The 24,720-nt window shown below is 47.2% G+C and overlaps 1 protein-coding gene across 11 annotated transcripts in view; it reads right to left on the reverse strand.

Moving 5' to 3' along the window:
- Positions 1-2,088: 2,088 nt before the first annotated feature.
- The window catches only part of DENND2A (DENN domain containing 2A), a 94,282-nt gene continuing 71,650 nt past the window's right edge, over positions 2,089-24,720 (reverse strand). For 9 of the 11 annotated variants that reach the window (XM_081287448.1, XM_081287455.1, XM_081287454.1 and 6 more), the window contains 10 exons: positions 23,850-23,919; positions 22,586-22,663; positions 20,492-20,632; positions 18,430-18,578; positions 9,780-9,957; positions 7,751-7,792; positions 5,422-5,539; positions 4,913-5,158; positions 3,210-3,296; positions 2,089-2,168 (listed from right to left, as the gene is read on the reverse strand). In XM_081287448.1, the coding sequence (XP_081143574.1) occupies positions 2,137-2,168; positions 3,210-3,296; positions 4,913-5,158; positions 5,422-5,539; positions 7,751-7,792; positions 9,780-9,957; positions 18,430-18,578; positions 20,492-20,632; positions 22,586-22,663; positions 23,850-23,919 (1,141 nt within the window). In that variant the 3' untranslated portion in view covers positions 2,089-2,136. Of the gene's footprint in view, positions 2,169-3,209; positions 3,297-4,912; positions 5,159-5,421; positions 5,540-7,750; positions 7,793-8,543; positions 8,585-9,779; positions 9,958-18,429; positions 18,579-20,491; positions 20,633-22,585; positions 22,664-23,849; positions 23,920-24,720 lie in introns of those variants that run through there. The other 2 variants (XM_081287447.1, XM_081287456.1) reach the window with 2 other exon arrangements.

Below are 24,720 nucleotides of genomic sequence, written 5' to 3' on the forward strand. Positions count from 1 at the left end.
GTGGTGCTTTATCACCAAGCTACATTCCCAGCCCTTTTTATTTTTTATTTTGATTCAGGGTTAAGTTGCTGATGCTGGCCTCAAACTTGGCATCCTTCTGCCTCAGGCTCCAGAGTCCTTGGGATTACAGGCCTGTGCCACTGCTCCTGGCTAAGCCTGGGTAATGTAGTGAACGTTATCTCAGAATAAAAATTAAAAGGGCTCAAGATGTAGCTCTCTGGCTCAGTGGTAGAGTGCCCCTGCTTTCAATCCCCAGTATTGAAATAAAATAAAATTAATAAAATAAATAAAAAAGAGCTGGGGAAGTAGCTTAGTGGTAGAGCATTTGCCTAGCATATGCAAGGCCCTAGAATAATCCTCAGCACTGAAAAACAAAAGAAACAAACAAACAGCAGCAGCAACAACAACAACAACAACAACAACAACAACAACAACAAAAAACAGTAAAGGATTGGAGAGACTGCTTTTAGTATATCCATAAAATAGAGTATTACAAATCATTAGGAATGTTGATAAAGATGTATGTTTATTCACTGAAGGTCTTAGGTAAACAAATAATAGAAAATAAGTTAGAGAAGAAAGTATATTCCAAAATGTTAAGAGATAATTTCTGAGCAATATAAAAATACACAGAATTTTGCTATTATTAAAGTTAACAAATCTGAGGAGCTTGCTAGATACAAATTCCTACACTCAGATCTTATTCCAGCTTCCCGACCTACTTGGGTTAATTTTTATGTAGAGCCTGGTCCCTACCATTTTGGGGAAGTCTTTGGGAATCTGATGTAACCACAGGTCCTCTCCCTTGAAAACACAAATAGTGGCACCACCTGGGCTTCAAGTGTGGAGTGGTATGGCCCTGACTCCAGCTGAAGTAAGAACATCTAATGCAGAATGGGTGTCAACAACTCTTCCTCATTTTCCTGGCATCCAGAGGGGACCCAGTAATAGGGTATGCAGGGGTGGTGGCTGGCCCTGAGGACCACTCTGAGAATCTGCGTGTGCTGCACATGGGGCTACTTCCCTATTGCCCCCCCACAGGACAGCTCTCAGACTGTGGCTCCTCCTGGACCCTGCCTCTTCTGGTCCACAGGACACAAAAATCTCTGGCTGTGTAAGTCTAAGGAAGCCATCCCCACCACCTTGCTCCTGGCTCTTGTTTACAACATCAATGACAAAAGCCCCTCCCATTTATCCTGCATGGTACTGTCATTTAGGCTGAGATGGGTCCCTGAAATGAGATGGGAGCTCTTCACACAGCTTAGTGGCCTGGGATCCACACAGAATCATAAACTTTACTTGGGGTCTTTTCTTCTTTTTTGGAACTGGGGATTGAACCAAGGGCTTCACATATGTGAGGCAAACACTGTGCCACTGAGCTACCTCCCAACCCTATAGCATAAATTTTAGGACCCCAACAACATTTTATTAACAGTTTACAAGATTTCCTTTTTTTGTGTATCACTAAAAGTCATGGGCTGAATGAGTGTGGGTGGTTCTATGGCTTCTAAGAGAAAAAAGGCAGTTAAGAGTCAAGTCTGTTTGGGAAGACAGAGGTCTGTGGCCTCAGCCACCAGGTGGCATCACTGACCAGCTGGGAAGAGCCACTCCTTCTGCCTGGACTCCATTCCACCCAAGAAAGGGCCGATTCTGCACCTGGGGGCGTCTGCCGGGGGGTCACCAGTCCTCACTCTGTCCTCCCCTCGCAGCCCCCACCTGTTCCCAGGCACACCCGATCCTATTCCTCAGTAGCTGCTCCTTCCCATCTCCTCCCCTCCTCTGGACCCAGGGGGAGATAAAGTAGGACAGAGAGTTTTCTTAGCCCTGGCATAATAAAAAGGAAACCTGAACACTTTTCTTTCTTTCTTTCTTTCTTTCTTTCTTTCTTTTTTTTTTTTTTTTAATATTGAGATTAAAAAAGCCCAAATCCAAAAACCAACCACCAAGTATGTTTGCATGTGGGTGGCTCCCTTGCAGGGCAGTTCTGAAGAAGAAGTGCCTCGGACAGCTGGTGGCTGCACTTGCCCTGGATTCTGTGCTGGGACAAACTGGGGCCACCTTTCAGAAAGGCCACCGGGAACTGTGTTTAAAACTGGTGGTCATACTGGGAGGAAGTTTCCCTTGAGGTTGAGTTGATTATTTCTTGTGGAGAAACTTCATTTTATTGCCTAAAAAAGAAAATGAGAACATTCATCAGGTGGACAAAGATAGGTGAGTTACACGTTGCCCCTCTTCACCCCAGGTATGGGCTAGGCGGCACACGTCTGAAATCCCAGAGACCTGGGAAGCTGAGACAGCAAAATCACAGGTTCAAGGCCAGCCAGGCAATTTAGTGAGATGGTTAGTAATTAAGTAAGACCTTGTCTCAAAAAATGAAAAGGAGTAGGGGGCCGAAGTTGTGGCTTTCCTAGCACGGGAAAGGCACTGAGTTGGATTCTCAGCACTACATAAAATAAATAAATAAAGGTATTGTGTCCATCTCCAACTAAAAAACAAAAACAAAAACAAACAAACAAACAAAAAGGGTGGGTAGGTAAGTGATAAAGCACCAGGTTCAATTCCCTGTGCAGCAAAAAAGGAGGAAAATGATATCACCCCAGATATGGTGCTATCTGGAGCCTCCCCTTGCTCTGGAGAGGTGGGGGTTCCCCCTTTTCAGAGTTGCCCCTCTGGCTTCTCAGGTACCTGCTGCTGCTCTGATGGCAGGAGTCCAACACTTGGGGGTCTGAAAGGAAGACCCCCTGAGCTGTAGAGGATGCTGGTGTCTGGTGTGGTTATGACGAAGCCCGGAGTGGCACACTTCCCAGGAGCCACCCAGGGACACTCCAGCAGCTGGAGGTACTGGGCCCCTCTTGGGGGCTGCCTCCTGGGACCTCCCTCTTCAATGCCTTTGCTCTCTTCCTCCTCATTCTCCCTTTCCCAGCAAGGGCCTCTGAGCCGGGGGAACTGCAGTCCTACCACTGCCTACCTGTCCACTTCAGGGGCATCTGGAGGCTGCTCTGCTGCCTCCTACAGTGCTCTGTCCCCAGAAGAGCAAGACAGTCGGGGGTGGGGGGCAATAAAGGAGGGATTTGCTTCCTTGGTCTCCATTTTGGGGGCAGATTAGGATAGGAGGTTAAAAATGACCATTTTGCCCTCCAGGCGGGGGTGGTGAAGCTCTGGATTATTCAGGGACAGGCTCTGGCTCCAGGGATGAGACCCAGGCTTACCCAGTCCTTTCAGGAACTTATTGACACCGCTGTGCTCTCCGCTGGGGAGTGTCTCTAGATACTCTTGGGCTCGGACCTCAAACAGACCTGGCAACAAGAGATGGCCAGCCACTTTAGTTCCTCCGCATTGCACTTCCACACCAGCCCATTTCCTCCCCACCACAGGAAAGAGCAATCTTGCTTCTGAGATGAAGCTGATCCTATAAACATGCTCTGAATCATGAGTTTTATATTTTTTTCCCTCTTACAATTGCCCAACCTTGCACAATAGCCGTTTTTGGAAAGCTATAAAGCAAGCTCATACGTGAAATCCCATTTTTACTCAACAGACACCTCCCAAGCATCTACCCTGTGCTAGGGTCTCGGGTTCAAAGAAGAACCAGGGATGGAGGAGCTCCTAAATTCTCCCGTTTCCGCATACTTTCCCAATGGGGACCCTGGCCAAGTGGTGCAGTTCCCTGGAAATCGGGCCTGCCTGGGGCCTCAGGGAGGCCCTCTCTGGGCCCCTGCGCTCTGACCCCACATGCTGTGCCTTTCTGAGGACTCTTTAGGGACAGGGCTTCCTACCACATTCCTGTTAAGCCTTTGTCTCCCACCTCTCTTACCACACAGTGAACTGTAAACACATTTCCATGTTCCCAGTAGTCTTCTATTTAAAAGAACTCTTTCTTGGGGTGTGTCCTGTGACTTCTACTTTCTGACCCATTTTCTTCTCCCTTCAGGTACCCCTTATCAGAACTACCTGAAGCCTGCCTGCTCTGCCTTTCCTGTTAAAGGGCTGTGGGGATGCAGGCCTTGGGTGCTTTACTCAGTTTCTGAGTTCACAGACCAGAGTACACCCTGCCTGGCTCCAGGTGCTCACGTGAACCTTCCCTGCTGGCTGCACAGCGTCCCTGGGGAAGGTAACACCTTTCCCTGCCCAGGTTTAACTCCCATCTACCACTGCTCTGCAAGCATTTCTAGATTTTAGATTCCCCAGAGGGCTTAAGACAAGGTGCAAAAGAGACTGGGATGGTTTCCCCTCCTCTCTCCCTGGAAGTCGAGTGGAACCCAGGCAGACAAAGGCAGGGACAAGCTGCCCAAGTCTGTGGGCCCCGTCTCCCTTTCCACTGTCCCCTTCCCATCTGTGGAGAGTAGGCAAAAAGAAGAGTGGAGGGGAGTGGAGGCCTGAAAATAGGGGAGGAGCAGGTGTTCCTGGGTTTCATCAGGAAGGACAAATAAAAAGGAAGGGGACCTTGCCAGACGCTGGAATGTGGCTCTGCAAGAGGCTGTGAGGGGCCAGGCATGGTGGCTCATGCCTATAATCCTAGCAGCTGGGAAGGCTGAGGCAGGAGGATCTAGAGTTCAAAGCCAGCCTCAGCAAAAGTGAGGTGCTAAGCAACTCGGTGAGACCCATCTCTAAATAAAATACAGAATAGGGCTGGGGATGTGGTTCAGTGGTCGAGTGCCCCGAGTTCAATCTGGTTCCCAAAACAAAAACAAACAAACTAACAAAAAAGGCCAGGAGGGAGGAAAGAGAATCGAGGGAGGGGCAGGGAGGGGCAGAGGGGTGATTTCACAAGCTCAGAGGCATGTGAAGGAGCTCCCCTAGGAGGCCAGAGGGAGCCAGAAAACTGTTGGCCTCTGCGCCCAGGCCCGTGACCCTCCTCCCTGCTCTTCTGGAATCTCCAGCTCACTGGCCCCAACAAGGAAGAATCCCTAACCCTTGGCATCCTGCCGGCGCAGCTCCCGCTCCTGGATGAAGCCCCGAAACATCTGGGTCTCCATGAAGACCTCCAGGAAGCGGCGGAGACTCTTGGAGGAGACAGCTTTACGGAAGGCCTCTCGCTGCAGGGTCCTCTCCTCGCGCTCCCCGGGCGTCAGGAACAAGGAGTAGTGGCCCACGATCTCCACGAAGAAGCGCACAAAGGCTTCAGACACCACCTGGTTCAGGGGGCTGGCATCAGGGCCTGGCAGGGAGGGAAAAGGCCAGAGGCAATGAAGGCAGACGGCCATGCTAGTGCCTGAGTGAAGCCAATTAGTGACCAAGTGATTGCTAGCTGTGGCAAACTGTCATCTAGGAAAAGTTACCTAACGTTAAGTCATTTCTTTCCCCCTTTACACAGATATTTTAGTGCCCAAATGGGGGAGATGGAAAAATTTCCCCAGGGGAATGCGGGCCATTGTGCAGCTGCTCTGAGGCCCCTGTGGTCGTGGAGGGAGCTGCCTTTACCAGCTGTGCTGTCCAGGGGCCCTCCATCCTGGTCACAGGCCAGCTCATTCCGCTGCTCCAGAAGGTGTTCCAGGGCCACCTGAAGCTTCCGGGGTAGGATGGAATCCTCGTCCTCCATCTGTAAAGCAGAAGTAGGTGGGCCACTGTGCTAGTGCTCCTGGGAGCCACCACACAATGGCCATAGGTGGGCAGGCTGGCTCACTTCCCAGGTTAGTGGAAGGAACAGGATTTGGAACCAGCACCTGAGGTCTGAGTTCCAATCCTACTTTTTATAAGCTGTGTGAGCCTCAGTTTCTCCTCCATTTGTAAAATGGGCTACCAATCAATATGTGCCTCATCTCCAAGATTAAAAGCATACAATTCTCTTGTGCAAGTGCTTGGCACTTTGAGGACACTCAATAGGTGTTTTCCACTGTCCACACCCTGTAGGGCAGCTTGTGTTCATGGGGGAATTCTGTCCAGTTCAAAAGACCAGTGTGATCCAAAGCTGGCCTTGTGATCTGGGCTCAGACAGGAAAGCCTCAGTGAAGGCCAACTCTGGGGCCTCTGGGAGTGAGAGCAGATGAATTAACGATGAAAGGCATTGACGCTACTCAGTTCTTCCTCAGGGTGCTTACTCCAAGCTCACAGCTACCCATCAGAATGCCTAGGAAGACTTTCTGTCATCATTTTTTTTTTTTTTTTTGCGGGGTGGGTACTGGGGATTGAACTCACGGGTACTAGACCACTAAGCCACATCTCCAGCCCTATTTTATATTTTATTTAGAGACAGGGTCTCACTGAGTTGCTTAGCACCTTGCTTTTGATGAGGCTGACTTTGAACTCTAGATCCTCCTACTTCAGCCTCCTGAGCCACTGGGATTACAGGCATGAGGTATGGTGCCTGGCTCTGTCATTATTATTTATTATTGCTTTGCCATTTTAAATGGCACTGGGTATTGAACTTGGGGGTACTTACCACTGACCCACATCCCTAGCCCTTTTAATTTTTTTTTTTAAATTTTGAGACAAGGCCTTATTAAATTACTGAAGCCCGCCTCAAACTGGTGATCCTCTTGCCCCAGCCTCCTCACCATTCCCAGCCTTTCTTTGTTATTCTTTGCAAGATCTAATGGGAGTTAGACTTCTTGAGTAAATGATAAAAAGAAAATAAATGTGCACTGCTTTCCTCTGATAATGAAAGTAATTTAAAATCACTACAGAAAATATGTGAGGCTGGGTGTGGTGGTGCATGCCTGTAATCTCAGTGACTCAGAAAGCAGAGGAAGGAGGCTTACAAGTTAAGAGGCCAGTCTGGTCAACTCAGGGAGACCCTGTCTCAAAAAGAAAAAAAAAAAAAAAAGAGAAATAAAAAGACCTGGGGGTGTAGCTCAGTGATAAATCAGTGGTAAAGTACCCCTGGAATCAATCCTTAGTACACACAAACAATAACAAAAAGAGAAATAAAGAAATATATGAAAGTTTATTAAAACAATTTAAAATCACTCATAACTTGTCTCTCAGTCTCCCTTCCTAATAAATCAGCATTAATGTGTCAGTAAGTTTTTCTTGAAATCATCTTTCTTTTTGCAGTGTTTGGAACTGAACCCAAGGCCTCGAACAGCAGTCTACCATTGAGCTTCACCCCAGACCCTCCTTTCAATTTTCAAAAAAAAATTTAATTTGTACTTTAATGTTTATAGGTTTCCTTTTAATCTTTTAAAAACACATATATAGGGCTGGGGATGTGGCTCAAGCGGTAGCGCGCTCGCCTGGCATGCGTGCGGCCCGGGTTCGATCCTCAGCACCACATACCAACAAAGATGTTGTGTCCGCCGAGAACTAAAAAATAAATATTAAAAAAATTCTCTCTCTCTCTCTCAAAAAAACAAAAAAACCCCCACATATATATCTTCCTTCTATAAAAAGAATGCTTACAATTTGTGTCCTGATTTTTTTTTTTTCTTTTGGTACCAGGAATTGAACCTAGGGGCATTCAACTATTGAGCCACATGCCCAGCCCCTTTTTTAATGTTTTTATTTTGACACAGGGTCTCATTAAATTGCTGAGGCTGCCTTTGAACTTGTGATGCTCCTGTCTCAGCCTCCTGAGTCACTGTAGACTAGACATGTGCCACTGCACCTGACTCTGAATGTTAGAAAATCTTTTCGTGTCAGAGCACACAGAATCACCCTCCTTTTCGCCTCCTGGCCTGAGGCTGTCTAGTTGTCCAGCTCCACCAGCAACCCCAGGCCCACCACAGAGCCTGCCCAGAGCTAGGGAGCTGAACCCCAGGAAGAGACAGGTAAGAAAAAGGGAGCAGCAGGCGGGGCTGGCCCTCGCACTCACCTGTCTGAGGAACCGACTGTTGATGAGGTCCACCACCAGGACCTATGGGACAGAGGAAAAGGGACAAGTATTGTCACCAGGGCCTCTGGGATAAAGGTGGACTCAGCCTTCTTCCTCCTTGGCTAAGAGGCATCTGGGGTGAAGGGTGGGCCATGCTGGCCTCCTGGTGTTGCGACTGCCACCACAGATGGCGGACAGGGAGAAAGCAGCCACCAGGTCCCTCTGCTGCCTGACGGCTCCCGTCTGGTTCTGATGGGCCAAGACAGAAGTTCCTGGGTTCTTTTTTAAAGTGTGCTGGTTATTGAGGTGGGTAAAAGATGCTGAAGGTCCCCACTTGTTCCCGTCCCTCTCAGTTTTGCCACTCCCCACCTGGGGCTTCTCCCTCTTTCTTCCCAGTTGTCCACTGAATCTTGTCACTTCTCTCAAAGGAACAGGAGAGACAAGCAGAGGGATTCAACCAAGCTGCAGGCAGTGGCCTTTCATTAGCTAAGGCTTTCAGGACAAAGCACCTTCTCCCCCCTCCTCAGGGTCAGGGTGGGGTGCAAGGGCCAGGGTGCGGGGAGTGAGGCCTAGTAGGTAAGCGCTGCCCCTGTGAGTGGGACCTTGGCTTGAGCCTAGTAGAGGCCCTGGCTATGATGGAAGAAGACAAGGGGTCTGGGTGGTCTCCCAACCACAGCCAGACACAGGTGGGCTCAGAGAGCTGCTGCAGATCAGAGGGTGGTCCCACACACCCCTCTTCTGGGGCCCAAATGAACCATGTAAAGCTCACACTGCACCTGCACAAACCCTTTACCTTTAGGACCCTGGGCAATTAGAGGACCAGTATCTTGAGCCCTGGGGAAAAATAGAGAGACAGATGCTACTAGGTTTAGGACTGAATGGCACTGTTCAGTCCCCTAAGGTTTGGTCTCTGACTGCTGGAAGTCCCCAGGACACAGGGGTAGCCACTTTAGAGAAAGGGGTTGGGATTAAATAACTCCAGAAGTGCCAAGCAGCACTTTCCTCCTGAGATACTAATCTAAGAACCCAGAGTTTGACCATTAGCAATGTTCTGGAGGTTGTTTTTTTTAACGGAAATGACAAAGGACCTTTCATAGGTGCACAGTCATTGACTGTTTTGTCATAAGATCAAAATGTATTTGAAGGGCTGGGGATGTGGCTCAAGCGGTAGCGCACTCGCCTGGCATGCGTGTGGCCCGGGTTCGATCCTCAGCACCACATACCAACAAAGATGTTGTGTCTGCCGAGAACTAAAAAATAAATATTAAAAATTCTCTCTCTCTCTCTCCTCTCTCACTCTCTCTTTAAAAAAAAATGCATTTGAAGTTGGGTATGGTGGCACATACCTGTAATCTCAGGGACTTGGAGGCTGAGGCAGGAGGATCACAAGTTTGAGGCCAGCTTTGGCAATTTAGTGAGGCCCTAAGCAACTTAGTGAGACCTTGCCTCAAAATAAAAAATAAAAAGTGCTGGGAGTGTAGTGCAGTGGTAGAGTGCCACAGGTTCAATTCTTTGTACCACACAAAATAAAAAATACATTCCAGTTACTGCTAGTTCCTTGTGTTTGTTCCTCCCTTTGCACTGGGGGTGGGAGGGAAGAGGGGGACAGGACAAACGGCTGTGTCTGAAGGCAGAGCTAATGGCTTGCTAGGTTGTTCACTGTTGTTCTTGTCAATGGTGCTCCACCCTTCATTTTATTTATTTGTATTTTACTGTATTTTTTGCAGTTCTGGGGACTGAACCCAGGGCCTGCCTGGCAACAAGCTAGGCAAGAGCTCTCCCACTGAACTACCCCCACAACCTCAGTCATTTAATTTAGAAAGAAAAACACAGTGTTTGCAGCCACCCGAGGGTTCACTAAACCAGACCTGAGCCAGGTCCTGTCACGGGTGGAGCAGTGGCTGGACAGCTTTCTGCCTGCTCCTGACACTCCTGGCTCTGAAGAGCCTTCACTTGCTGGCACAGCCCTCCCAGTACTGCCCCCCTCCCCGGGCTCTGTGCACCCCACTGGGGATGGGCTGGGGCTCACCTCTTCCAGTGGCAGCTCCCTGAGCAGTGGTAGGGAGCTGGACAGCAGCCCAATGAGGAAGGGGGTGGGTGAGCACGCGATGTCGATCATGGCAGGTGGCAGCACGGGGATGTAGGTGTGCTGCCAGCTGAAGGGGTAGATGAGCGCCACCATGGCATGACAGCACTTGGATAAGGTGCTGCAGAGGGAGAGATGGGAAGGAAAGCCCGGTTCAGCTAGGGTGAGGACAGGCAGCCTCACGGAAGGCTGGAGAGGAGCGTCTGGACTTCTCCCCAAGGCATGCTGGTTAGAAGCATCACACAGGGATTACACATACCCAGTCACTCAGTCCCAGCACTGGGATTGGAGATGCTCTGAGCCTATGCACAAGGCCTTAGGATACAGCTGCAGGGGCTGATGCCCTGCCCAGATAACCAACCCAAGAGTGTACTTCCCTGTGAAAGCCACATCCACCCTTGTACAATTTTGATGAAAATCATAGAAACAAAACAAAACAATGCCCCCACCCAAACAAAACCCCAAATCACTGCTACTGTTTGGATGTGATCTGTCCCCCAAGGGTTCATGAGCTGGCAGCCTGGTCCCCGTGTGGCAGTGGTGAGGTGGTGGAAACTTTCAGAGGGGGGCCTGCGGCAAGGTCATCAGTGATGGGGCTCACCACCTCACGGAGTCAAGCTGTGCCCAGGAAGGGGTTTGGTGTGCTCCCACCAGAGTGAACTGTTATAAAAAGACAGAGGCCGGCCACTCCCTCCTCTCCTGCTTCTTGCCAACTCATTGCCCCTCATGTATTGGGCCAGTTTCCAATTTTCCATCACATTGGTAGGGCCATGGAGACCCTTGCCGGGGAGCTGGCACCGTGTTGTTTGGACCTTTCAGCCACTGGAATGGTGAGTTGGATAAACCGCTGTATTTTATAAAGTACTAAGCCTTAAGAAAGCCTGGATGCAATCAGGGAAAATGAGGATTTATCCTTTGGTACTTACCGGACAACAATCACAATTGTTCCATTTTGTTTCCTTTTTTTGAAGTTTTTAAAAAAATACCTTTATTTTTATTTATTTATTTTTATGTGATGCTGAGGATCAAACCCAGGGCAAGCGCTCAACCACTGAGCTACAACCCCAGCCCACAATTGTTCCATTTTGTAAAAGTGAAACTCATATACAGTTACCCCTTACCTAGAATCCTGACCAAAGGACAATATGCTAAATAACTTAGGGGTAACCCTTTAAAGTACTAAAACAAAACATGGAGAAATATTGGGAATCTCTCTCTTTGATTCTCTTGCTTTTTTTTTGTTGCAATGCTAGGGATCAAACCCACGGCCCCAAACATGTCATCTAAGTGCTCTACCACAAAGCCACATCCCCAGCCCTGGAAATCCCTCTTCCAAACAAATGATCATGGCTGGGCATAGTGGCACATGCCTGTAATCCCAGCAGCTTGGGAGACTGAGGCAGGAGGATGATGAGTTCAAAGCCAGCCTCAGCAGAAGTGAGGTGCTAAGCAACTCAGTGAGACCCTGTCTTTAAATAAAACACAGTGCCCTTGAGTTCAATCCCACGTATCTTTAAAAAAAAAAAGTCAAAGCAGAACAAAATAAAACAACTCAAACTACTTAGTTTTCAATGTGTTCCTCTTGAATTCAGCACCCCCGTGAAACATGTTTAAAATATACATTAGCACCTGGATAGGAGAAATTGTAGATCTATTGTACAATATGCAATATGATCACTACAGTTAATAACAATGTACCACATTCCCCCCCACCCCAGTACTGGGGATGGAACCCAGTGGCACCCACTGTACCACTGAGTTATAACCCCCAGCCCTATCTGTCTATCTATTGGTACTAGGGATTGAACCCAGGGATGCTCTACTACCAAGTGACAATCCCAACCCTTTTTATTTCTTATTTTGAGACAGCCTCTTGTTAAGTTGCCCATGTTAGCCTTGAATTTGCCATCCTCCTGTCTCAGCCTCCTGAGTAGCTAGGATTACAAGTGTGCATCACCTCAGTGAGTGAGTGTGAACCAGGTGGAAGAGAAGGTGGTTGGACTGAGGTTAGGAAACGTGCTAAGCAATGCTGGCGCTAGATACATAGGATGCGTAAATAAAAGTCACAGATGAAATTCATTCAGTGAACTGGAAGGCGTTGAGCTAAGGGGTAACTGCACTCCGTTCTGACGGGGACAACAGGTATACTGCTGGCTGTGTAGGTTAGGGGCTGTCAGATCTGCCCCTGCAGCTGGAGCCAAGTTTCCACACCTGGTTATCATCACCACCTCGGTGGCTGGAGCACAAAGGGAGCGCTAGGTGCACAGAGCAGAGCAGCAGGCAGGCATCTATTCGAGGAGTGTCTCATTCCTCTGGCTCTCTAGCCCACGTCATTATTCTAAAAAAAATTGCCTTGTGCAATACAAGAAAGGAAAGGTCAAATCCTGCAAATAATACAGTTGGTGGTGGCAGCAGTTCCCCGAGAGGTAGAGAAGAGAAAACCGTAGTGAGGGTAGGGTATGTCTTCCTCAATCGGTGCTGCAAGTTCTAATGAAATTTTCCTCCCTGACTTGAGGCAGGAGGGTGAGCACTGCTGGGACCAGGGGTCTCTTAGGAATATGCAAAGGGAATGGTTCTGGGAGGCTGAGGGTGACTTTTCAAGCCAGCTGCTCCCTGGGCATCAGCTGGTTGGAGGAAGGGCTGTCTTTGAAGGAAGGGTGAGGAAGAGCATCCTGGCAGCTGGCTCACATTACAGTGTGGGTGGAGGAAAGAAACACCAGCTCCCACAGCTGTGACCAATTGTACAGAAGAGGGAGAGGGAGGGTAGCGGGCCACGGGGCTCAATGGTGGGCATAGCAAGAAGGGTCAGGCCCCTGAGCGTTTTGCTGTTGGGTTTTGTTTGTTGTTCCTGAGGGCTGAAGGCTGAAAAGTATTATTCCAGAATATCAGGATGCACTTGTGAAACGCTAAAGTTTCCCTGGAGCAGACACTTCCATTCTGGTCCCTATTAAGCCTCCATGCCATATTTAGGGATCCTGTACCCTGCAGGCTTCCAATTCATCTATGAACCAGTGACAATCTAGTACAGAGCTTCCTTAAGACACTGTCAAAGAATCAGGAAGTTTTCCTAACTAACTAGTTAGGAACTGAGGGCTGATCTAGTCAGTGCCCTCTATCCCCCCAGCTCCTGTGGGCATCACTCCCAGGAAGAGCAGTGAAAGGTAAACTGGAGTCTGATCTTGGGCCTGGTGAAGCCTTGCAGAAAGTGGGTGTCATGAAGCGGCTGCCATGTTTCCATGACTGTACTTCGAAACCCTGAAGTAATGTGTCACTGAACTTAAAAGGACACAGGCTGGGCCTCAGGAAAGCCAATTCTGTCACCTCCTGTATAATCTCAGGAGGAGCTCTTCATGTCTCCAGAGTCTCCTGTAAAAGGTAATCTCCAATGTCCTTCCAGCTTAACATCTACAAACTCTCCTCATAAGACAGAAAATAAGCCAGGGACTGGAAGTGGGAGTTTTGTTTGAGGCCACAAAAAGAACTAGGGTGTCACAGGAAGGTCACTGTAGAGTTTGTTAGCAGAGTCTGGACAGAACGATGGTGACATCTCACTCTAAGAAACTGATAACTGAGTCTGAGTGGTTTTGAGGCACTGAAGTTAAGTCCCAAAGGGGAAGAGCTGACACAAAGCCAGTGTGGCTGGGTGGGAGCTGAATCCAACAGAAGAACCGGAAGATGCTTTCGGCCAAGGACATGTGAGTGATGGCTTTGGATTAGAAGATTATAGTATCTGTGGCTATTTATCCTTTAGGTCTTGCTTCAAATGGTATCTTCTTGGTGTTCGTGTATAAAAATAGATGGCTAATACTAAGTGTTAAGTCAGAACTTGCCATTATGATATTAAAATTGGTTTCTTCATAGAAGTTTGCTGAATTAAATGTATTTGTCTCCAAGACTTTGTCAACTACTGAGGACCAACCTGACCTGTGAAGTAGTATTCTGGCTACCAAGCACCAACGTGGCAGCAAACTCATCTGCCTAGGGGACATATTCTCAAACCTTGTGTTCTGAGATGGCAAACATTGCCAAGGGCAGCTGATTCTAGAAGATCATTTAAGTTTATGAAAACTGATGCAGTTAACCATACGTCAAAACCAAGGCTTAAACGCCAATAGTTGCCAAGATCTGATCACCTAATCCTATTTGTCATTAGCCAGTACGCTTTCACTCGGCTTATGGTTTATTGCACTATGAAAAGAAAATAACCTTGAACATTAAAGGCTTTGTGCCATCTAAAATTCTTTATGTGAACTTGTTTAAGTTCTGATTTTATTCAGCCTGGTCTATAGGTTTAGCCAAAACTTTCTGGAACTAAAATCAGTAAACTAAAAAACAAAATGTTTATCATAGGGAAGATGAAGATAGGAGTAATATTTATCTGGGTTGTTATGGCAACAGAACAAGCCATCACAACAACATTCTTTCTTTTCCATCTGTCAAACTTTGGCTTGACAGACCTTTAAAAACACTCAATATCCACCCTAAAGATGAAACAGAGCAAAAATGTTATTCTAAATTTGATAGATTTTTGGCTTGACTTAAAACCCTTTTACAACTCATACAGTATTTGCCACAGCTCCCTGAAATTTCCTCTTGCAGTGGGCTGACTCCCCAGCAGTGACAAGGAAATACATTGTGTTTGTGTTTGTGGGGGACAGTGCTGGGGGCAGGCTAAGGCCCACTCTGGGATGTCACGGGGCCACTTTCTGAGTTTGTGAGATGTCCTGTTCTCATGCTCTGTTCTGTGTCCTCAGTAAGACTGGGGCCACAGAAAGAAAAGAGAAAAATAAGGAGGCTTCCTCCCACTTTTAGCTGAATGGGGCTAAGGATCAGCATGTGTGCAGTGCACAGAGTCCTAAGGATGAGGGGAGCAGCTGTAACTTACTACTTTTTTTTCACAGAATTTGACAGATCAGGAAACCTGCAGCCAGTCACTGTTCCCCTAACCCTTGTTTGTCAAGGCCTGGCCAAGAACCTTTTAATTCCCTACAGCTACTCTTCCATAAATCCAACAGAATAGGGTGGATACAGATTTCTCTACATGGTCCTCAGAGTCAGAGACTTTTGGAAAATTTCATGGAGCATGGTGCCAGAAGGCCTGGAGCAGTCTGGCCCATGGAGTCTAAGAATTTCAGAGCTGAGTCTGTGGGGGCCACTCAGTCACACCTACCTTACTGTAGCCCCTGCTGGAAGGCCAAAGGCCACTGAGGGAAGGAAGCCTCTGAGGAAGAAAGCTTGGTCTTCCTAGTGTCAGCTTCAAAGTGACTGCTGAGCTTCTAATGGCTCCTAGTGGCCTGCTTTACAAAGCTTTTTCTTCTACATTTCTGTGGACAGATAGAGTTCCATACCCTGCAGGTCACACACCCTCAGATCTCGGTGGCCTGGCCAGCTCCCTGGTCTTTTCTGGAGTCAGACACCTCTCTCACTACTGGCTTCCTTGTGCAAAGTGATTGAACCTCTGCGCCTTTCAGGGTTCTGACCAGAACATCCACCTGACAGGGCTGTGGGGAGCACTGAAGAATGCAGGTGAGCCTCTGAGAAAGCGGCCGGCCCAGAGGCAGCACCCCAGGATGTGGCAGCTGTACCTGCTGTCCTTACTGTGATCAGGTTCACTCATGCTTGGTTTTCTTCTCTTCATATCTTGGAACTCTTTGGGTCTTTTAATATCTATTTTCCTACCCCTTCAAATCTGCATGAGGCAGTATAAGATGGAAACATAGTTTACTGGATAAGAAAGAGAACACATAGGGAAAGAGCAGCTGCCTGCAGGGAAAACAAGACACCAGAGTGCCCAGAAAGAACCACTAGGGGCCTGGGCTCCGTAAACCCCTGTGTCACAAATGAGGAGACCCAGGGCCCAGGGCTAAGGAAGTTCAGGGTCTTTCCTCTGTGAGTGTGGTAAGAGAGGGACATGCATGCCTGGGAGCTGTAAAAGGTATAAAAAATGCAATTCAGGGGGCTGAGGTTGTACCTCAATGGTAGAGTGCTTGCCTAGCATCTATGAGGCACTGGGTTAGATCCTCAGCAGCACATAAAAAAATATAAATAAAATAAAGATAAAAGCTGGGCGTGGTGGTGCATGCCTGTAATCCCAGTGGCTCGGGAGGCTGAGGCAGGAGGATCGCAAGTTCAAAGCCAGCTTCAGAAAAAGTGAGACACTAAGCAACTCAGTGAGACCTTGTCTCTAAATAAAATACAGAATAGGGCTGGGATGTGGCTCAGTGGTTGAGTGCCCCTGGGTTCAATTCCCGGTAAAAATAAAGATATTTAAAAATGAATTTAAAAAATGCAATTAAAGCATTTTACACACACGTGCACACACACTGTACCATGGCCTAGCTCTGCCCAGAGGAAGCACTGAAATTATCCACGTTCCAGCTGCTTCTTCTCCCTTACAAAAATCCACTCCACAGCACCTAGGATTTGACAGTTGCTTCAAAAGAAGCACATGACGCGTAGCGTGTGCCATAGTGAGAACTGCCGGCAGCACAGCTGACAGCTTACCTGCCCCTCTCCTGGGCACATGCTGTTTGAAAAGACTACATCTCTAAGGGTACAATCCCAGACAAGGAGAACAGGTGGCAGGGCAAGGAGACAAAGTCCCTTCTATGAAGCCCTGTGGGTGACCTGTCTCCCCCATAAGGCTGCCCCAGACAGGGTAGAGAGTGGGGCCGGGGAAGAGACTCTGGGCAGGGTCCATTCCTTGTTCCTCTGTCCTTCCTCATAGCAGCTTTGTGGAGGGGTTGGACCAGCATCCAGGCTGTCCACCCAGAAATTTGTCCAAGGGTAAGGTAGAGGTGGTTGTGTCCTTCCCCAGACACCTTGTAGAAAGCACTGAGCCTTCTGAGATTACCTCCCATACTGCCCCTCAAGGAGATATGCATCTTTACATTTCCACCCCTTTCTGTTCCTATCTCTCCTTTCACTGCACTTTGTCCAGGAAACTAGATGGTTTCCTGTTCTCATGAGGGTGGGGTACCCCCTGGTTGCTCCACTCCAGCAACACTCATCAACTCAGGCATTTTCTCAGTCTGGGCCCTCCCCAAGTCTAACATCTTCATCCCAGATACAAGCTCTCCGGGGACTGTGTCCCCAGCTCTATTTCGAGCAGACACCAGGTTTGCTCAGCTGGACTTCCACTTCCTGCCTAGGTCTTTCTGAAATCTATCACTTTTCTCTCCCCCAAATCCAAGCCTGAGAATCCAACAGTTTGGGGAGAATGAGGGGCTGAGTGAGCCTTCCAGAGAATCAAGACGGTTACTATAGTGCTAATGAAACTCCATCCTGGTCACTGAAGGGTTACTCCTCATCCTTAGTAACCAGGGCCCAACCTTGAGAACTCTTTGGCTGAATTCCCCAGTGCCCAGGGAGCCTGGAGAGCTGCCAAGCACCCAGCACCAGCTGCAGGCTAAAGACAGGGCCTGCTTCCTGACACAAGTGCACAGGGAGTACAGTAACTGTGACATTTAAAAGTGAACTCAAACACAGGGTGGGGGCCATCGGGGAATAGTCAAATGGCTGCTGTCCAAAGAGGAGCATCATGAAGGTGACCAGATGGCTGCAGTGGAGAGGAGGGCTGGATGCCATTTCCTCCCACACCCCCTGATGAATTCCATGTTGATACATTTTGTCCTTTCCATTCTTTCTTTTCTTCTTCTCTTTTGTTTTCTGCAGTTCAGTCCTATTTCCTCTTTAAGCCACTGTTACTTGGTTTCTCTTCTTCTGCCATATCTTCTTTCCAGATGCACCTCTCAGTAGCCCCTCTGCCTGGCTGGCTGGAGGACTCCACATCTTGGCCCTTCCTGGAGCTGTAGCTCCCACCTGCACGCACACTTCTGGCTTCTGTGCCCTCAGTCCAAAGCGAAGAAGGTTAAGAGCCGGTGTTTTGAAATGACGAAAAAGCAAGACCTTCTTTTGCTGGAAGTTCAGAGATCACCCAAACACCTCTCTGCATTTCTTCCAGATCTTCTTTGATTTGCAAATCATGGATTATGACCACGGGGGTTGGGTGGCATCCTGAGGGGCAGTGAGTGCTGTGTATGTTGTGTGATCTCCTTTAGTAATGAGGAGAGGGATGCCTTTTGGGTGAGTCTGCACTCTTTCCTCTGCCCTGCAATCCTTCCACCTCTGCCTGCTTCACCTTCTCTGTTCTAGCCACAGAGTACTCCTCTGCAGTCCTGAATGTGATGTGTGAGGCTTCCTGCCTCCTTGCCTTTGTACAGAGAGTTCCCCTGGGAACAAGGGCCCTCCATCCACTTCCACAACTAACCGCATCTAACGAGCCTTCCCAACATGGTGTGTCCAGTTACTTTCCTGTTCCCCTCATTGGACTGAGAACTATGGTCAGGTCTGTGCCTTTTACCCCACTGTTTTTTTTCACACATAACAGAATGCCTAGTGCACAACAGGACCCGTGGCAAGTAGGCAGGGAGCCTGCCTTGGCTTAGGTCACTAGTGTCTTCTAGGCCTTCAACATCAGCAGCCACTGCCTCCTACTCTTACCCACAGGAGCTCTCCCCTGAACCTGGCCTGTTCTACACACTTCAAGTCTAAGGCCATTCACACACTCCAGCAGAAGGATCCAAAGTGGTACCTGAGCTTGTCTGCAAGGAATATGACCCTCCTTTCCAGAAGCAGGGAGGCAAAAACACAGACCAGGTGGCGGACACTGAGGCAGGAGAAGAGAGTCTCAAAATCCACGTGTTCAAGCCGGGAGTCCAGTGGGCGGCACAGCTCAATCACCTGCCAGGGAACAGAGCAGCTATGAAGGCAGGCCACCTGTCAGCCAGACCTTTCCCAGGTGTACACAGTCCCTGGGGCTCTGAGGTCCCCAGCAGGGATGACCCACTGGCAGGGGAACAGGAAGAAAAGAGAGGAAAACAAAAGGGACTGGGGAAGGAGAAGGAGGTAGTTGGGGAGGGAAGCACATGCCTCACATTCAACTGAGGACAGTTTGGATGGAGGCCAGAAAAGTGGATGTCAGAATCAGTAGCCCTTTACCCAAAATATCAGGAGGCTCCCCCTTGCTAAGAACACATCTAGACTCCCCATGGAGAATTCTCACTATTAGAAAATGGCCTAGACTTTAGTGTCCCCACTGAAAATGCCATTGTCTCACGGGGATTATTACCTGCTGGAACAGAATCACAGGCACAGGCCTGAGCAGCACTACTAAGACGCACTTCTTGAGAAGGCATTTCTTTCTTTTTTTCTGGCTCCAGCTTGTGATCCTCCAGCCTCAGCCTCCCAAGTAGCTGGAATTACAGGTGTGGACCACCATACCCAGCCAGATATTTCTTAATTCTCCCTAGTCCCATTACAATCATGTTCTGATACATTTTCATCTATACTCAGTGTGTACATCATTCCATAGTTGCTGTTCCTGAATCTATCAAGTTGCTACTCATGTGTTTCTCTTTTTTGAAGAACTGTGGTTTGAACCTAGGGCCTAATGCATGCTAGGCAAGCGCTCTGCCACTGAGTGACATTCTCACCCCATGTTTTTCCCCTTTAAAGAGCTGACTCCTCCATGGTGAGCTGAACAGAGACTAGAATTTACTCTTAGCATTGTACATGCCCAATGTTCTATTTACATGGGGCTCACTCACGGCAAACCTCCTGCTACACCCCATGGCTGAACCACCTGTAACTGGTATGGGACGGTTTCAGGCTCGCTAGCAACAGCTCTCTGTGCTGGGAAACTGGGTTGTTTAGAATGTCCCAGTCTCAACCTCATCCTTCCTTTGTCTCCAGAGGTGACCTACTTTTGCCAGGGCCTTTGGAAGTAGAGACTCGGCTAAATGGGATCAGTTTTCTGATGTCCATGGAGCCACATGAAGAAGATGGGAAGGGTAAAAATAAGCTCCTTCAGGGCTGGGGTTGTGGCTCAGGGGTAGAGCGCTCACTTGGTGCATGCGAGGCCCTGGGTTCAATCCTCAGTACCTCATAAAAATAAATAAATAAAATAAAAGTATTGGGGCTGGGGATGTGGCTCAAGTGGTAACGTGCTCGCCTGGCATGAACGGGGTGCTGGGTTTGATCCTCAGCACCACATAAAATAAAATAAAGATGTTGTGTCCGCAGAAAACTGAAAAATAAATATATATAAAAAAATAAAGGTATTGTGTCCAATTACAACTAAAAAATAAATATTAAAAAAACAAAAAACAAAACAACAACAACAACAAGAAACAAGCTCCTTCATCAAATCCCAGTCTGGTCAAGGAATGGACATGCTTCAAAGTCTGAGCTGAATAAACAATAGTCCCTGAGCTTGTTTTCCCTGAAAAGAATCTGTTTTACATGAAAAGTTATAGAGGGGATGCAGATACAAAATGTAAATAGGTTCAAGTAAGATTTATGAATGACTATGGGCAATTAAGAGAAGGTAAAGATGCTCAGTGACCAGTAAGGCCAATATCATGCAAAGAAATGCATGTGCCCCCCACAGCATGGTTCTTAGAGGTTGCCCTGGGATGGAAGCCTGGGCTGAATGGATTGGACCGAGTGTGGAACTTCTGGGGAGTAATCTGGACCCATCCGAGGAGCAAGGTAGATAACTGAATTTGATTGTTTGCTGAAAGCCAGCCCTTCTGACCACTGGACTTGGTTGACTGGACCATTTTCCTAGAGAGGAAAGGAACCCAACTACTCACCTCAGTCCCTGAACCAGGCAAGAAGTTCTTAACAATAATGGTTTTGCCCAGGGCTGGGAAAGGGGCCTCCATGACACTCCTCATGAGGGGCTGGACCAGGGCAGGAGAGATGCCACGTCGTTTTTCCACCTCATCCAAGATCTGCAAGGATCAGGAAAGCAGCTCAGCGATTCTGAAGTCAGAGCACCAAGGTGTAGCTCAATCCTAGAGGCAGTAGGCCTGCCATGGTAACTCGAGAATTATGGAGAGGCCTTGCAGACCTCATCAGGCCACATTTAGATTACAAGTGCTGTGACTCAAGGCATTATCGGTCCCAATTCTTCTCCCTTCTGTATCTGCTGCTTTTGCAGTGTGACTTTGTAGTTCCTAGTACTAAAGGGTGAAGTATAGTTCCTTGCCTCTTCACTCTGGGTTTGGCATGTGACTTATTGGGCTGCTATGTTCATTCTTAGTGGGACTGATACTGTCCCCAATGGGGTAAAAACTGGTTCTTGGGAAGGTGGTAAAGAAACTTAGATGTTATAAAGGATTGTAGCCCTCTAAGGGGCCATAACACATAAACAGATACATGATTTATTTGTGGAACTAAAAATTCACTCGAAGTAGTCATCAGGGAAATGTAAATCAAAATCACAATTAGTTATCACTTCACATTCATTAGAATGGCTTTACTCAAACAATAATAACAAGTGTTGAAAAGGAAATTGAGAAATTAGAATCCTCATATGCTTCTGGTAGGAACGTAAACTAGTCAAGCCAGTTTTAAAAACTGTGGCAGTTTCTCAAAAGGTTAAACAAAGTCACCATACAACCTAGCACATAGCCACTCCAAGGTTCCTACCCAAGAGAGATGAAAACATGTTCATATAAACATGTGTATGTGAGTACTGATCACAGCATTATTGCTGGTGGCCAAAGCTGGACTTGCTCATAGGAGCCGTTTCACCTCCAGCTCCACAGGCCTTCTCACCACAAATGCTATGACCTGCAGCCCAATTCCACACTTGAGCACCCCCCTGTGAAAGGCTGACCTGGGCAGCAATATGCAACTGTGCAAGAGCTATAAATGACCAACCTGAGTGGGAAGCAACTGCCCCCTGGTGCAGCAGAGAGAGATACCACATCTCAGATCACACTGATGGCATGAAGTCTAGCAGTTCAAGTTCTACTATGGCAAGAGGTCCCTCTATATCCCTATAACTCAGGCTTCTACTGAACTCAGAAGGAGAGTGAGCAGGAAGTAGACTTTTGTTCAGAAATGCTTCTAGGAAGCATATATCCACCCACACAGATTTAGGGACTGAAAAAGAAGCTCAGACTGAAATAAATATATATACACACACACACACACACATACACATACAGGCAGGATTTAAAATAAATTAATGGATTAGATACTCATGTCTGATTAATACAGGAAATGAAGGTTGGATTATATATAGTAAAAAAATTTTATAGTGCTAGGGATTAAATGCAGGGTCTTGAGCATGCTAGGCAAGCATTCCCCCACTGAGCTATATCCCCAGTCCCCTTTACCCAACTTTTGATATCAGCATCACATAGGATAAAAATTCTGTTCTACATCAATATAGAATATTGGGTGGATGAGCTAATTTAATATAGCATTTCTCATGTCGTGATATAGTGGTTCATTTTCCAGAATAGACCAAATTATTAATATTTTGATAAACATAGAACACTTAAAAATAACAAAATCTCACACATACGCATACAACACTCAGATTCAGAAAGCTACACATACATACATGAATCTCTGTGACTATTTTTTTTCCCAGCAAAAACCAATATGACAAATAATGCTTAAAAGAAGGAAAGTAAAACACCTGGCAGGTTCTGGGCAGCTCCTCTGCCTGGCCCTCCCTGCACTCCATTACCTTACCCTCTCCCCTCTTCTACTTTCTGGGCCCATCCTCCAGAACCAAAGATGAGAGGACAGAGGTGACAATGAGGTAAGGCCGGGAATAAAGAAACAGGAAGGCAAACAGAGAAGACAGTCATGAGGAGCTGGGGAGGTCTTGTCCTCTGGGCCCTGCCTCTCCTTCCCACTGCTTCCTCCCAGGGCCAAGTTCTCACCTTTGAAAAGAGACTGAAGCATCCCAGGCGGCTCACAATGCAGTACACTTCAGGAAGACGCTTCCCTTTGCCTCCAGGCTTTGAGTAGAGAAACAGAAGGACAAGAGGAGCATTAGCAACCTCCGGGAGGGGAGCCGTCCATCATGTGCCAGAAGATCATGAGGTATCTTCTGAACAACAGTGAGGTGAGCAGTTATCAGCACCCCACATCAGTCAGGAAGCACTTCTAGATACACATTATATATATTTTCATTCTTCCGAAGGGCCCAAATTAATGGTGCTATGCACACAGCAGGCACTCAATATGGCCTATAGAACTACAAAGGAAAGAAGCTTATTAACTTGTTTACCCATATCACTGTAGTTACTACTGAGGAGTTATTTTGAGAATATCTGTTACGATAATGATAATTCCAAGTGAAAAATAATTTCTGAAGATGTTTTTGGAAATAGACTTTTAAACTAATTTTCAAACCAAAAGAAAAATCAGTCTCAATACTTTAAAAGTAATTTGAACAATAGAAATTATTATCCCACTTAACTTTTTCAATTTTTTAAAAAACTTTTATTTTTGTTTTTATTTATTTTTTTATGGTGCTGAGGATTGAACCCAGGCCTCACACGTGCTAGAAGAGCATTCTACCGCTGAGACACAATCCCAGCCCCCAACGTTTTCAGTTGTTAGCCACATTTTTTACCCATTAATTAATTGAACAAATATGTATTGAATACCTATTATGTGCCATGCATTACTTGACTCAACGATTTTAGCCAGTTTCAAAGACTCAAATACGCTTGCAGTGGAAAAAGATTTATCACTTCTAATGATTTTAAAAGAATGGGCCTCAAAAAGACAAATTATAAAATGTTTTAGCATGATCACTTCCTTGGAACAAGTTTCTGACTTTTAAAGGTGATTGTTCCATAGGGGCCACTCTTGAATTATTTGAGTTTTCTCTCCTTAGCAACCATTCTGAACGTTCTCACTAAGCACTCAGGGTCTGTTTAGCACATTACATTAAAATGACATACGGCTAAAGGAGAGGAGGAGAGTCTTTAATTTGGTGGGAAAATAAAGTATTTTCCTTTTGATAGAAATGGAGATATTACTTCCACCTACGAAAAAAAACTCAGATGAATCCCCAAATCTGTCTGTAACTGCCCTGGGGAACCTGCCACACCTCCTATTCCTTCTCCTGCAGCATATGCACATCTCAGACCTGGCTATCCACACAGGGTAGCTGATTGAGAGCAAACTACTAACCAGTAGTCTCCGGCAATAACCGAACCTTCTGCTCCCGTCTTCTCCAGTCAAGACGAACGAGAAGGTTTCACTGTGGGGGGAAGCACACAAGCATCATGAAGCAGAACAAAGCAAGAGGCGCCACACGGAGGGCACCAGGGGTATGCTGGAGGGCTGTCAAGAAGAGTTGCTTTCTAACCTGCTGTCCTTCTCTGCTGAGACTGTGGTCACAGTTTTGGAGTAAATGTCAGGCAAGCAAAGATCTATAATGCCACATGTTGTGAGAGAAAATGAGGTTTTTTTTTTTTTTTTTTTTCATGCTGAATTCTCATGTCACTCTATCACCTGAGCCATCCCATTGAAAAAAATACAACTGTCATTTACTATTATGGCTGAGTAGAGGGAGGAGGGATAGGCACTGTCCTCTGCGAGCCTCAGGGAGAGGGATGTGACGCCGTGAGGGAGTAGCTGAGGACAGGACAGTTCTGGGCCTCTCAGCATTGGCCCTTGTGTAGCTGTCTCAGGGCACTGTTTGTATCAACTATCCTAAGGCTTGGACTGTTCTTGAAGACTGCAAGGCCACCTTCAAGGATACACAGGATAGGTGGCCTACTGAGCTTGGTCAACTGTGGAAGCAGCAGATAAGGGAAATACTGGCATCTTAAAATGTGGGCTAAAGTAGAAATGTAAACTGATCGCAATCCAAGCAACAGGTAGAAGAAATGTTTCAGGAGCACTGGGTAAGGATGGTGACAGGCAATGCCTGCTTCCTTCTTTGCCCAGACTAAGAATTCCCTTCATAAGCCACATGAAACACACATACACCCACACTGCCTTTGAGGCCCTATAACTGCACATGTAGCAATGGGATCTCATTTCAGGGAAGTGTTAA

The sequence above is a fragment of the Spermophilus citellus genome (assembly GCF_964194105.1).
Source record: "Spermophilus citellus genome assembly, chromosome: 3".
Lineage (NCBI taxonomy): Eukaryota > Metazoa > Chordata > Mammalia > Rodentia > Sciuridae > Spermophilus > Spermophilus citellus.